The sequence below is a fragment of the Centropristis striata genome, chromosome 24 (assembly GCF_030273125.1).
Source record: "Centropristis striata isolate RG_2023a ecotype Rhode Island chromosome 24, C.striata_1.0, whole genome shotgun sequence".
In the NCBI taxonomy this organism is placed as follows: Eukaryota; Metazoa; Chordata; class Actinopteri; order Perciformes; family Serranidae; genus Centropristis; species Centropristis striata.
Genome location: NC_081540.1, coordinates 22,490,277 through 22,503,467, shown reverse-complemented (window position 1 = coordinate 22,503,467; position 13,191 = coordinate 22,490,277). Strand labels below are relative to the sequence as shown.

The 13,191-nt window shown below is 34.8% G+C and overlaps 1 protein-coding gene across 3 annotated transcripts in view; it reads right to left on the bottom strand.

Annotated features, from left to right (window-relative positions):
• The window catches only part of LOC131962694 (receptor tyrosine-protein kinase erbB-4-like), a 429,169-nt gene that overhangs the window by 219,800 nt on the left and 196,178 nt on the right, over positions 1-13,191 (bottom strand). For all 3 annotated transcript variants that reach the window (XM_059327691.1, XM_059327690.1, XM_059327689.1), the window contains exon 2: positions 4,665-4,816. In XM_059327691.1, the coding sequence (XP_059183674.1) occupies positions 4,665-4,816 (152 nt within the window). The remainder of the gene's footprint in view (positions 1-4,664; positions 4,817-13,191) is intronic.

Below are 13,191 nucleotides of genomic sequence, written 5' to 3'. Positions count from 1 at the left end.
TAAGGTGTAAAGTGTTATCAACACACAACGTTTGTGGGAACACAGAGAGCCTCATTTCATTGCGATCACATGACATCAGAGGTCACATAAGTGCTTTGAAAATCACCATGAAACATCAAAAAAATGAGCCTAACTTCACAGCGTTGTTTTTTAAACTTTCCGACAATATTATGATGCGAACCTGGTCTCACAGGAATCCGTGAAATAGCCACGGATCGGGACTGGCTACAATGCAAGTTAATGACAGTCATATCCCGTGGCTATTCCATGGATATTTGTTCCTATTGGTTTGTTCCAAGTCACGTGACTTTCAAGGTCCCGGCGGTCAGAACAAAAAACATGGCAGACAGTTCTCTCATTTTTAGTGAAAAATCAATATTTTGACTTAGTTTCTGCATAAAAATGGATTTTGATCACATTTCTAGCGAGAAATATATGTTTTATTTTCTAAATATTCACTCAGTGAATGTACATAATCACTTTGTATGTTGGAATAGCCACGGGATATGACTGGCATTAACTTGCATTGTAGCCAAATCTGTGTCAGTTTCACGGAAATTTGAGTGATTCCGTGGCTATTCCACGGATTTTGAGTTAAGCGAATCCGTGGCTATTTCACGGATTCCTGTGAGACCAGGTTGGATGATGCATATGGTGTCTATAGATTCCTTAGATCTGCTTATTTCATATGATGCCGGCTACAGCCTCCAGCAAAAAAAAAAAAAAAAAAACGGCGAAAATGTAATGTTGAGAGGTTTTAAGTACAGTTTGTTTTGAGGTACTTTTATGTAACTTTATACTTATACTACTTCACTACATGTTTTGGCAAATATTCTACTTTTTTTTTACTCCAATGCATTTAGCTGACAGCTTTATTTACTTTCCAGGTCGAGATTTAACAAAAAAAAAGTGAATAATATAAAATGATGACACATTTCTATCAATTAAACCAAATAACAGTATAGTAAATACTTATGTAAATTAATCAATAATAATAACTAAAGTAAGGGATCTGAATACGTTTTACACCCCTGCAGAAAAACAAACTGGACATATTTTATAAACAAGAATTATTTTCTACATATGTAATTACATGAGAATATTTCCACAGATTGAGAAAGTTAAAAAAAAATGGATATGACAATTTTATTTAAAGGGTTCTCTCATTTGAATTTAGAGCGTTCTGTTCTGTTCTGTTATTAATTATTTATGACAATTTGGAAGCGCTCCAAAATACACAATATGTTCAGTGCTGCATGTTTAAATGTTCTCCTACTGTGTCAGTAAGTCAGGGCTGCTCAGCATCGCGTCTTCCAGCCAATAATTACCATCAAATCATAATCACAATGGCAAATTGAATTATGAATTATGGTAATTAAGGATGAAGCACAACAGGTACCAAATGAGCAGTACAGGTGGAAGAAGTATTCTGATCCCTTACTGAAGTAAACGTACTAATACTACACTGTGAAATAAAAGTCCTGCGTTCAAAACTTCCTAAAGTAAAAGTACAAAAGTATCAGCATCAAAATGTACTTAAAGTATCAAAAGTTAAAGTACTCATTATGCAGAGTGGATCCACTCAGATTGTTAAATATATTCTAGACATATTATTTGATTATTTCTTTTGATGCATTTATGTAAGCAGTGTTTTAATTGTGTAAAGATAAGACTTATTTTATCTACTTATTAAACTGTTATGAGGTTTAATAAAAAAAAATGTAAAATGACTTGACATTGATCATGTTCCATGTTAAGTTTCGACCTGAAAAATAACATATAGTAAGTAAAAAGTGCAATATTTATTAAAAAAAATACTTATCAATAAGTATAAAGTTACATAAAATTGAAATACTCAAGTAAAATACAAGTACCTCAAAATGATACTTAATTACAGTACTTGAGTGAATATACTTAGTTTGTTTGGTCCATAAATACCATAAATCACTTTATTATTTCAAGCAGTTATGCATATATGTTATGACAGGTGCATTATTCAATAAATTAGAATATGATAGAAAATACTTTTCCATCATATTCTAATGTATTGAGATGGATCTGTAGTGTAGTAGAAGTTTAATGTTACAAAAAATGGAAATACTCAAGTAAAGTACAAGTAAAACAATGATACTTAAGTACAGTACTTGAGTAAATGTACTTAATAACAACATCAAAAATAATAATAATAATAATAATAATAATAATAAAAAATGCAATTTATATTATATTTTCTCAACACTCAAAGACACTTTACATGAAAGAAAATAATAAATAAATAAGAATTGTTTTAAAAACATTTTTACACTTAGATACTCTCCACCACTGGTATTGTCATACTTGCATAACTGCTTGAAATAATAAAGTGATTTATGGTATTTATTGACCAAACTACTGATGTAGTTTTTTGTAGTGTTTACTTTGGATAATTTGTTGTTATTTCATTTGAATTGGAAACAAGAGGTGATGATGACTTAAAGTTTAACAAATTTATTTTGTAACTTTTTCTGTTCACTTAATACCATGATGTCACATCCTGTTTGAACACTTCCACTTCCTGTTTAGTGACTTCCTCTAGGATCACTTCCCATTTAGTCACTTCCTGTTTGACTGGAACAAAGAAATGTGTTGCATCATCGAAGCAATGCCGTAAGTTGGATTTTGCATTTGGCATGTTTATATACAAGCAGTGATTTCATGAATGAATGTATTTGATAAATTAAGTTAAAAGCCTTTTCATTTACAATTATATACAAGCGGGCAGCAATGACAATCATGTTTACAGCTGTGTTTGTTGTAACATTAAGTTAAAATATGTTTGTATCACTTTATTTACAGTATTCACCAGCATTTTAACGAAGAAAGTAAATAAAAGGAATAAAGTAAATGGTCAAACTTGCTGCAACTCTGTCTTCACCCTGCAGGAGAACACTACATAGTTGATGGTGTATTAGTGAGAAGATCTCAGTCAGCTGTGTGCTTTTAAACCCAGAGAGCTTGATAACGGGCCTCGCCGAGCTTAAAGAAACTCTGAAACATTTAATGAGAAACAGACAATCCCACAACTGTCTAATTTACACTTTATGTTTTGCAAGCTCGCATGATAGTCCCCATCTAGGAAACAGCAGGGTGTTGTTCAGAGTCACAAAAATATGCAAAGCTAGAAACTTCAAACTGAAACACTCATTCTGTGTCGGAACGTGATTCTATCCGAAATCTCTTTGTGTCTCTGTCCGTGGTGCTGAAAGCCTCATTTCCTCTTTATCTTCTTGTTTTTACTGGCAACGCTTTGTAATAATCATTATTAGTAAATGGTGAATTTGCAGCAAGTTCAACATTAGTTAAAAGTTAGTTTGCTGTTGACAAACATGGTAATTAATAATGTATAATCATCATTAATCTCTGAAAACCTCGAGGGGATCATTTGCTTGTTAGTATCTGTCTGTTTTTGTATCCAAAGTTAATCTCTCATACTACTGGAACATTCACAGATTTATTTTTTTTTGTACATTTATGACTGTTTGTTGAAAAACCTTGTATGGTTGAGCAGAGTCATCATTTCGGATTGACCTTATGTCTTAGCTTTGTAATTTAAGCAATGCATAGTTATGTATAGGTTTAACAGGGAGGGTTGTTTATAAGTCATTTGGGTTTTTGCTTTTTTTTTTTTTATCTTTCCTGCACATTTTAACTATGATTTTATGTTTATAAGTGCAAAAAACAATAAATAAATGAATAAAATTAAATACATTTTTAATATTGTCTGCAGACTTTGCATGACTCAATGTGTTCTGCTTTAAAAGTCATAAATTAAAAAAAAAAAAAATGTATAACTACAGCGGAGAAGTTTTAAATGCATTTATATGGCTTTTGTGTCTTTTTTTGTAATTTTGTATTTTTTGGGGGTAATTCTGTCTTTTTTTGGTCATTTTGTCTTTTTTTTTTATCATTTTGTGTCTTTTTTTAAAGTAAGTTAGTGTTTTTTAAGTCATTGTGTCTTTTCAGTCAGTTTGTGTTTTTTTTTTTAATTTTGTGTCTTTTTTGGTCATTTTGTACTTTTTTTGGTCATTTTGTGTCTTTTTTTAAAGTAATTTAGTGTTTTTTAAGTCATTGTGTCTTTTCAGTCATTTTGTGTCTTTTTTTTTTTGTAATTTTGTGTCTTTTTTTGGTCATGTTGATACTGCCCCCAGCTACTACCCCCCTGGTAATTTGAGTTTGAGACCCCTGATGTAGCCAGTAGCACTAATCAGAACTAAATCGAAAAATGTCCTGTTAATTCATGTGATCGGTACTGGAATCGGCAGCATAAAACCTGATCAGGCCATTGCTAAAAATGACCATAAATGACCTATTCATTAATGTATTCATGCTTATTATCAATACTTCTTCAAGTGGTACATTCTCTCCTCTCTTGAACGTCTAAATTCTCAAAATATTGTGCGCACAATGTAGAAAATTGTGAATAGTGAGCTGTCCATGGTGCTGAAACAAGCCTTTTCTGACAGAAACTAAATCTTTCTGTCGGCCTCTCTCCATGGTGCTGAAAGCCAGAATCTGCCCTTTTCACATTATTTGATCACTCTCTCTCTATCAACCCATGCAGATAGAGTATTAGTTTGTGAATATCTGCAGGAGGAAACCACCCAGAAGCCGTTCAGTGCTCGTACCTTGAGGAAGGAGAGGTTGCGGTTTCGGTCGATGCTGGTAATCTCCAGGTTGCCCATGACGACTTCACAGTTCTCGTAGAGCTTCTTCAGAGTGCGGTACTGCTGGTCCAGGTCAGACAGAGTGCTCAGCTTGTTCTCTGTGCCGGGACAAACTGGAAAGGGAGGCAAAAAAAAAGTCAATTTAAAGGCAATTTGTTGTATGGAGCCAATTAGCTTATTGAAAGTGTAGCCTCAATGGGCCAAGCCAAAGACTGGAATTACAATTCAAGGAAAGTGCTTTAAATTTAAAGTATAATTAATGTTTTTCACTCATTCATGACCACATAGTCATTATCTTGAAATGCCACGAGGCAACTTGATCATATACAGTAGGCCGCCATGCTGCTTAATACTTAAAGGTCAGCCAACCAGCTAACCTAGATAAGTTAAATTACATTCATTATTCAGTGGGAAAACTGACGGAAGACATCTCTTTTCCCCAGGGTGATTTGGCCAAGAAAACTCTGATTCTTTCGGCACTTTTTGGCTACGACAGACTGTGCGTGCATGGTTCAATGGCTGCTGTACAGTACAGTTTGAGATAATGAATGGAGAGAGACAAAGAGACATCAGGATCGGGGATTTCTGGTGTGAATATGAGATGCAAACAGAGGAAAAGAATGGAATCAAAAGGGAAGGACTGAAGGATTAAATTATCTTTCTGCACTATTTAGCCTGTTGAGAGCCTTAATGTTTTCAATCTGTTAAAGATTGTGTTACAGATAACAGGTACATTTAGCTGTTTACAGCTGTCCTCTTGACTGAACAGTTGCTACATTTTGCCTGCAACTTTTGGGTATTTTTTCTCTGGAAAAAGTAAGACAAGACGTGGTTTTTGTCTAAATGAAGGTGATTTTCTGGTTCCTTTTTTCCAGATCATGTAGCCCATGGGTCTCACGAGTTTTATATGAATGGCACTTTACTTTTTTGTTTGTGGAAGGTCCCTTTAATTACTTTTTTTGGTAATTCTGTGTCTGTTTTTGGTCATTTTGTGTCTTTTTAAAGTAACTTAGTATTTTTTAAGTAATTAAGTGTTTTTTTAGTCAGTTTGTGTCTTTTTTAGTAATTTTGTGTCTTTTTTTGGTCTTTGTGTTTTTTTTGTAATTTTGTGTCTTTTTTGGGGTAATTATGTGTCTTTTTTTGGCCATTTTGTCCTTTTTTTGGGTCATTTTGTGTCTTTTTAAAGTGACTTAGTCTTTTTTTTAAGTAATTAAGTGTTTTTTCAGTGAGTTTGTGTCTTTTTTAGTAATTTTGTGTCTTTTTTTGGTCATTTTGATACTGCCTCCAGCAGCCCCCAGGTCATTTGAGTTTGAGACCCCTGATGTAGCCAGTAGCACTAATCATACTTAGTAATAATGTACTGTTAATTCATGTGATCGCTATTGGAATCGGCAGCATAAAACCTGATCAGGCCATTGCTAAAAATGACCATAAATTACGTATTTATGACAGGGGAAATACTGTGTATTTATGTTGAGTTTTCGAGGCTCACAGCAGAGAAAGAAAATCCATGAACAGACTGATTTGGCCAAGAAAACTCTGATTCTTTCTGCACTTTTTGGCTACGACAGACTGCGTGCATGGTTCAATGGCTACTGTACAGTACATTTTTTTGTCTAAATGAAGGTGATTTTCTGGTTCCTCTTTTCCACATCATGTAGCCCATGGGTCTCGCGAGTTTTATATGAATGGCACTTTACCGTTTTGTTTGTGCACTGATTGCTTCCAAAGCCCTTTAATTACTTTTTTTGGTAATTCTGTGTCTTTTTTTGGTCATTTTGTGTCTTTTTGGTAATTTTGTCATTTTTTTGGTCATTTTGTTTCTTTTTAAAGTAACTTAGTCTTTTTTAAGTAATTAAGTGTTTTTTCAGTCAGTTTGTGTCTTTTTTTGGTCATTTTGATACTGCCTTCACAACCCCCAGGTCATTTGAGTTTGAGACCCCTGATGTAGCCAGTAGCACTAATCATAACTAAATCGTAACTAAATTACGTATTTATGACAGGGGAAATACTGTGGAGCATATATGTTGAGTTTTCGAGGCTCACAGCAGAGAAAGAAAATACATGAACAGAATGTGATTTGGCCAAGAAAACTCTGATTCTTTCGGCACTTTTTGGCTACGACAGACTGTGCGTGCATGGTTCAATGGCTACTGTACAGTACAGTTTGAGATAATGAATGGAGAGAGACAAAGAGACATCAGGATCGGGGATTTCTGGTGTGAATATGAGATGCAAAAATGGAATCAAAGGGAAATCTGAAGGACAGAGGGAGTCGTGGTGGAGAGGGTCGGGTCGGGAGATTACGTAAATTGCTAAAAAGAGAGCAGACGTGACCCTCGACAACGAGGGAGCAGCGAGAGCGGAGACTCGGGGAGGGACAAGTGGGGTGAGAGGGTGGATATCATTTCTCTGAGGCACTGACCTACAGTCTGGGTCTGGCACCGGCTCACCGTTTAATCAAAGATATTCAAATTGCATTGGTTGACCTTTAGAGAGGGTTTCACTTGGAGACTTTACTCGGCTGACGAGATTACACGACTTTGAAGACGTTACAGTGAGTAGAAGCGGCTCCGCTGGCGTGCGGAGGAAGCCAGGCAATTAGAAAGTGGTACGTTTAAACCACACACAACAACAACAACCACACAAACACACACCTGTCCGTCAAAGCATTGATCGCTTCCAACGCCCTCTGGCAAACATGCTTCAAACCAGTTCACACTAATGGTACTGACAACTAACCTGGCTGCTGGATAAATTGTTACAAATAACTATCTGAGAAGCAGCGGTGGTTGGAAACACATGGCAGCTGCACTGAGAAAAAGCCAACTTGTGTTTTTTGGCCTAAAACAGTGATTTAAGTTGGTAAAACTATACTATAAATTATTGACATTTAGGGCAATAATGTAAGTTAGCACAACAAAGGAAGCCAGTTGTCTGCTCAAAAACAAGTTGGTGAGTTGTTGTTACTTATATCTTTAAGTTGGGGTTCACAACAAGGGACAATAGTTCTGATAACTCTTATTTCTTTGTTGGGAAAAGAGGTCATTAGCGAAAGTTAGCGGCTAACTGATGCTAGCGGCTAACTGATGCTAGCGGCGCTGCTTGTTACAGCTACAAGAGTAGCCATTAGCGTATCAATGCTAACTCAAAATTGTGGTCACAACATTAGCTGACATTTCATAGCGGCGTTACAATCGTGCCAGAGAAATTCAGAGTTGAGCAAACTCAAAAACAAAACTTAAAATATTTAGTTTAATTGTCCAACTTAAAATGTTATCGAAGTTTGTTGCCTTGAGATTTTGAGTTCACCCAACTTTTCTTTCTTTGCAGTGTGATTGGATCATCCATCGGTCTGTTATCTGCTAATTTCAGCCAATCACATTCCTTCATTACCAATTCAAACTGAGGAGAAGAGTCAAAACATATTTTCCAATGGAGGGAAGCTTTACGTGCAATGTTTTACTATCCTTTCAATAATTAAATACAGTTGTGATGTAATTGATGCTATAACCTCTCAATGTGTTCTATTGAAGGGGTTTGTAGTAGAGGAGTGAATCAACAGAGGCCCCACAATACGATTTTATCCCGATACTTTAGTCACGATAGGATATTATTGTGATTTGAACACTTTATATTAGGGAACACATATTCAACATTAATTAGTTGCTTATTGGCATGCAAATAAGTAACATATTGGCTCTTAATTAGTCATTATTAAGTAGTTATCAATTCCGTATGGCCTTATTATACAACCAGTAAGCCATTAACTAAGAGTTTTCCCTCAATAACCTCAGAAACTTCCTTACTTACTAAAGAATTAGTAGTAAGTAAGGAAGTTGTTGGATATGAGTTATGATCTTAATATGCTTTACTTTGTATGGACTTTATAAGTCTCTATATAGCGGTGAATGAAACCATGGAAACGGCAAATAGCACCTTCTCCAGACCTTTGACGTGACTGGTGGCTCCTTTTGGATGATTGATTGATAAATAAAAGAGAAGATGTTATAACACTAAGATGCATGAGCAGAAAAATCTCTAAAAATGGTTCAAGTAAAAGCCAAATTAAAGAGATGAGTCTTAAGTTTGCTCTTACAAATATGAACAGTCTCTGATGGCCTCAGGTCTTCAGGTCTGATCCACAAACAAGGATCACGGTGAGAAAACGACGCCTCACTGTGGGTTTTTGTCTTAACTTTTGGTTTTATTAAAAGGCCTGAGGGTTCTCCAGGGTTCATAGGATAAATATTCTGGAATAAAACCATTAACAGATCTTAAAATCGATGTAATGCGACATGTGATAAGCATCTTTTAACACCATAACTGCTGTTTAAAAGACATTGTAAATAATTTAAGCCTTTGATGCACAACATATAAACACCTTCTAATGCACAACATGGGTCAAAAATGACCCGCATTCATTCCCCATGTTATTTCATGCTGGCTGTGTGTTTGAATATTTGTATTGACTATTGATATGAATTTTTACTTTTATACTTTATGAAGAAAAATAGTTTTTGTATTATTACATCAAGTTTACACACATGGGTCAAAAATGAGCTTGTGCATTAGAAGCGTAGTGATACAAAAAGTGATTCACTAAATTAACAATTTGAGTATATGTGTGACTATGTTTGTCTTATTTTGAAGGTTTAACTTTAAAAGAGTTGTTAGAACCACCAGATTACATTGGAAAATCACATATTTTAACATTTGAGACTTATTAGAGCCACCAAATAATAACTTCCACTGGAAAAACACCAATTAAACAAAATAGGATAGTTAATATTTGTGTCTTCTTTGTCAGGTTTTAAATTGGTGACATATAATAATAATTAGATGTGAGATATAAACACCTTCTAATGCACAACATGGGTCAAAAATGACCTTGTGCATTAGAAGCAGAGTGATAAAAAAGGGTTTTTAATCAAAAAATAAGAAATGAAAACCAAAAATTAGGATGTATGGTGTATTTGAGGAAAACCTGCAATACTGAATGATGAAATGAATTTTTTTAGACCCATGTTGTGCATCAAAGGGTTAACAATGGTTGGGTTTAGGCACCAAACCCCCTTTGTTAAGGTTAGGAAAAGAGACTACAGTAAGGCGTAAAAACACTATTGGATATAATGTTATATTCACACAGAACGTGAGGCAAATTAGAGCCTGCCAACATAGATGGTCATGTTTTCTCTCAAGAATCCAGCTGCCGTGTGGGCTAAACTGACGGATACAGCACAATCATGCAAGAAGAATTATTTATGTTACTAATGCATCTTCATATGCAAAGCAGGCTTAAAGACAGAATGTTGAGAAAATTCCAAAGAAGGGAAGGGATCTTTTGACAACACAAACCATAATATAGAAAATACAAACTAGGATTACCACCTCATAGTAGAAACACTCTGCCAACCGATCAAGTGGTAGATTATATCCATGTCTGTCCAAACTCACAGGACCGGAGCACAGGAGATCTATACCAGGGCTGCTCAAGGCTTTGATGGCAGACAATTTAGGGAGCAAGTGTATGATTGAGGACCTGCTGAAAACGTGTGATGCTGTAGTTGAGTAGTCCAATAAATGTAAGATATAGAAAGTGAAGGTATTTAAAGGGATAGCAGAATATTTATTGAAAAAAAAAATGGGTAACACTTTACAATAACAACTAAGTAATGTTTATAGATGGTTTATAAACCAATTATTAACCATTTACAAAGTGCTATATAATATGTATTTAATCTTTAAATGTTTTCAACCAATTTCTTAAAGGTAAATGAATCATTTCAAAATCATTAACATACCTGATTTGGTGTTAAAAATGTTATAATGAGTGCAACTAAAACTATTAATAAACTATTAATTATCATTGAATTGTTTGTTAATGTTAAAGTAACTATAAACTTACATTAACATACCATCTATTAGCCATTTTTAAATTATTTGGTTCGTTAAACATTAATAAAATTATGTATTTACCATTCTAAATGGTCTATAAACGGTTTATAAATGATGATTAAACATTAATAAACTATCTGTTTACCATTTATAAATGATGGTTATTTTAAAGTGTTACCAAAAAATGCACACATTTCATGTCACATTCAGACAGTTTCAAGGTTGGCACCCAAGAGTTGTGTCACCAATTCAGTATCCAACCAAATGTGACAATCTGTTCCATCATTTAGGGTGTTTAACCCTGTAGGACCCAGTGTTGCAGAATTACAACAATTTTGGTTATCCCCAAACAATATAATATATATTATAACAATTTTGGTTCAACCACATTAACATGATCATTGGGTCCTATTGTTTGTACTCACAATGCGAAAATGGATCCAACATTTGTATATAAGGCCCGTCCTCAGGACAAGAAGTCACACAACCTCCAATTTTTTGATCGAGCAACATCCCTTTAATTTCCTGGACTGGATTCATCTGATTCAAGTAAGTAAACTGCTTTGAATATTTTTTTTGGTGTTTATTACAGTGTCTAGTATGTAGTTATTGTGGAAAATATGCCCTACATTTTATTGAGAGCTTGTTGTCAAAATGTCAAAGTTCATAACTCTTCATAACAACATGACTGAGATTGTTATTCATCTTATATACTGGTTTGGGAAAAGCAAAACCCTGCAAATGAATCCTTAGTTCTGTATTGTTGGTCAGACAATGAGTGGAAATACAGGAGATTCTGCTCCCCATTAAGCCCAATGTTGCAATATTACAACATTTCTGTAAAAACTTATTAAAACATAACATTTTTGAAAACACTCCATTTTCACCCCAAAAGGCCTCTTACAACAACATCTGAATGGTTGAATTATTTATTTTTTTGTGTTTTTCTATATTTGGGTTTTACAGGGTTAATAATGTCCAGAAATGTTTGTTTGCAGAACAATTTGATGTCAAAGTTTCTTGAGTTCTTGAGTTTGGGCCAGAAATCAAAACCCTCTAATCAGTTCGAGTGGATGTTTGTGGCAAATTTGAACCAATTCCCTCAAGGTGTTACTAAAATACCACATTCACTGGAATGGGAGAGCCAATTGGATGGTTGGATAAACAGAAAACATTATGCCTCTGGCTGCTTCCATCTCTGGCACAAAGACATAGAAATGCTAGAAGATTGTTCCTTTAACTCCAGAAAAAAAAGGTCACAAAACCCACAAAAATCTGCTCTTCAAGTCTCTGCAGAAACACGTTAAAACTCGGGCCGGGACTTTAACACGTTAATTAAGATTAATTAATTACACAAAAATTAACGCGTTAAAAAAATGACACATATTAATCACACTTATTTTTGCACCGCGGATGGTTTCTCACTGGATGAGTTTCAGGCGGACCGATTATACTGGAGCACCAACTAGCGTTCATGAGTTCAGACAAAAACCACAGTGAACATGAAAAAAAAACTAACGGATGGAAGCGTCGATAAGAGCATGGTTGTGTTGCTATGCAACAAGATTCTAAATATGCTATTGCTACACTTAATAGCAAAAAATGCACTGGTCTGTTGGACTTGAACAAAAATAAACAACATTTGTTGCTTGAGCTTATGTATGGTATACTAAAAATCCATGTGAAAAAAATACTTCTCACTGTTCTCAGGCTAAATATTTATATGCGATTAAAATGCGATTAATTTCGATTAATTAATTACAAGGCAAGGCAAGTTTATTTATATAGCACAATTCAGACACAAGGCCATTCAAAGTGCTTTATAGGGGCAAGATTAAAATACATAAAACACATTAGAAGACATTTAAAAGCAAATAAAAAAAAAAAAAATACAGGTTAAAATGGAAACAACAAAGCCTATAATTAACTCGATTTTTTTTTTTTAATCGAGTCCCGGTTCTAATAGAAATGCAAGAAGATTGTTCCTTTAACTCCACAAAAGGTCACAAATACCACAAAAATCTGCTCTTCAAGTCTGCAGAAACACGTTAAAACACACAGATTCTGTCAGTGATTGTGTCTGTGTGCAGTGCTAATGATAAATGCATGGCAATCGACTAATGCAGTGGCGACCACTGTAATTAGTTCCTCCTATTTCCACCCATCAAGCACTCTTTCCGTCCCTGCCAGCCTTTCCACCAGTCAGTCAGTCAGCCCCAGTCCTGCTACCATCTGCTGCGTTCAGCTGGCACCATGGCTGCGTTACCACGGGCACGACTGGAGGTTTGAGTGAGGTAGCACCGGGATGAAGTTTGGCTCAATGTAATTAAACTGCTCATTAAAGTTTGTCAGCGGTTCAACTTTGAATAGGTCTTACTTTTGAATCTGAATATTATCTTTGCCAACATTGACATTGTTGGTCAGTTAACCCTTTGATGCACAACATATAAACACCTTCTAATGCACAACATGGGTCAAAAATGACCCGCATTCATTCCCCATGTTATTTCATGCTGGCTGTGTGTTTGAATATTTCTATTTTGTAATTTTTACTTTTATACTTTATGAAGAAAAATAGTTTTTGTATTAT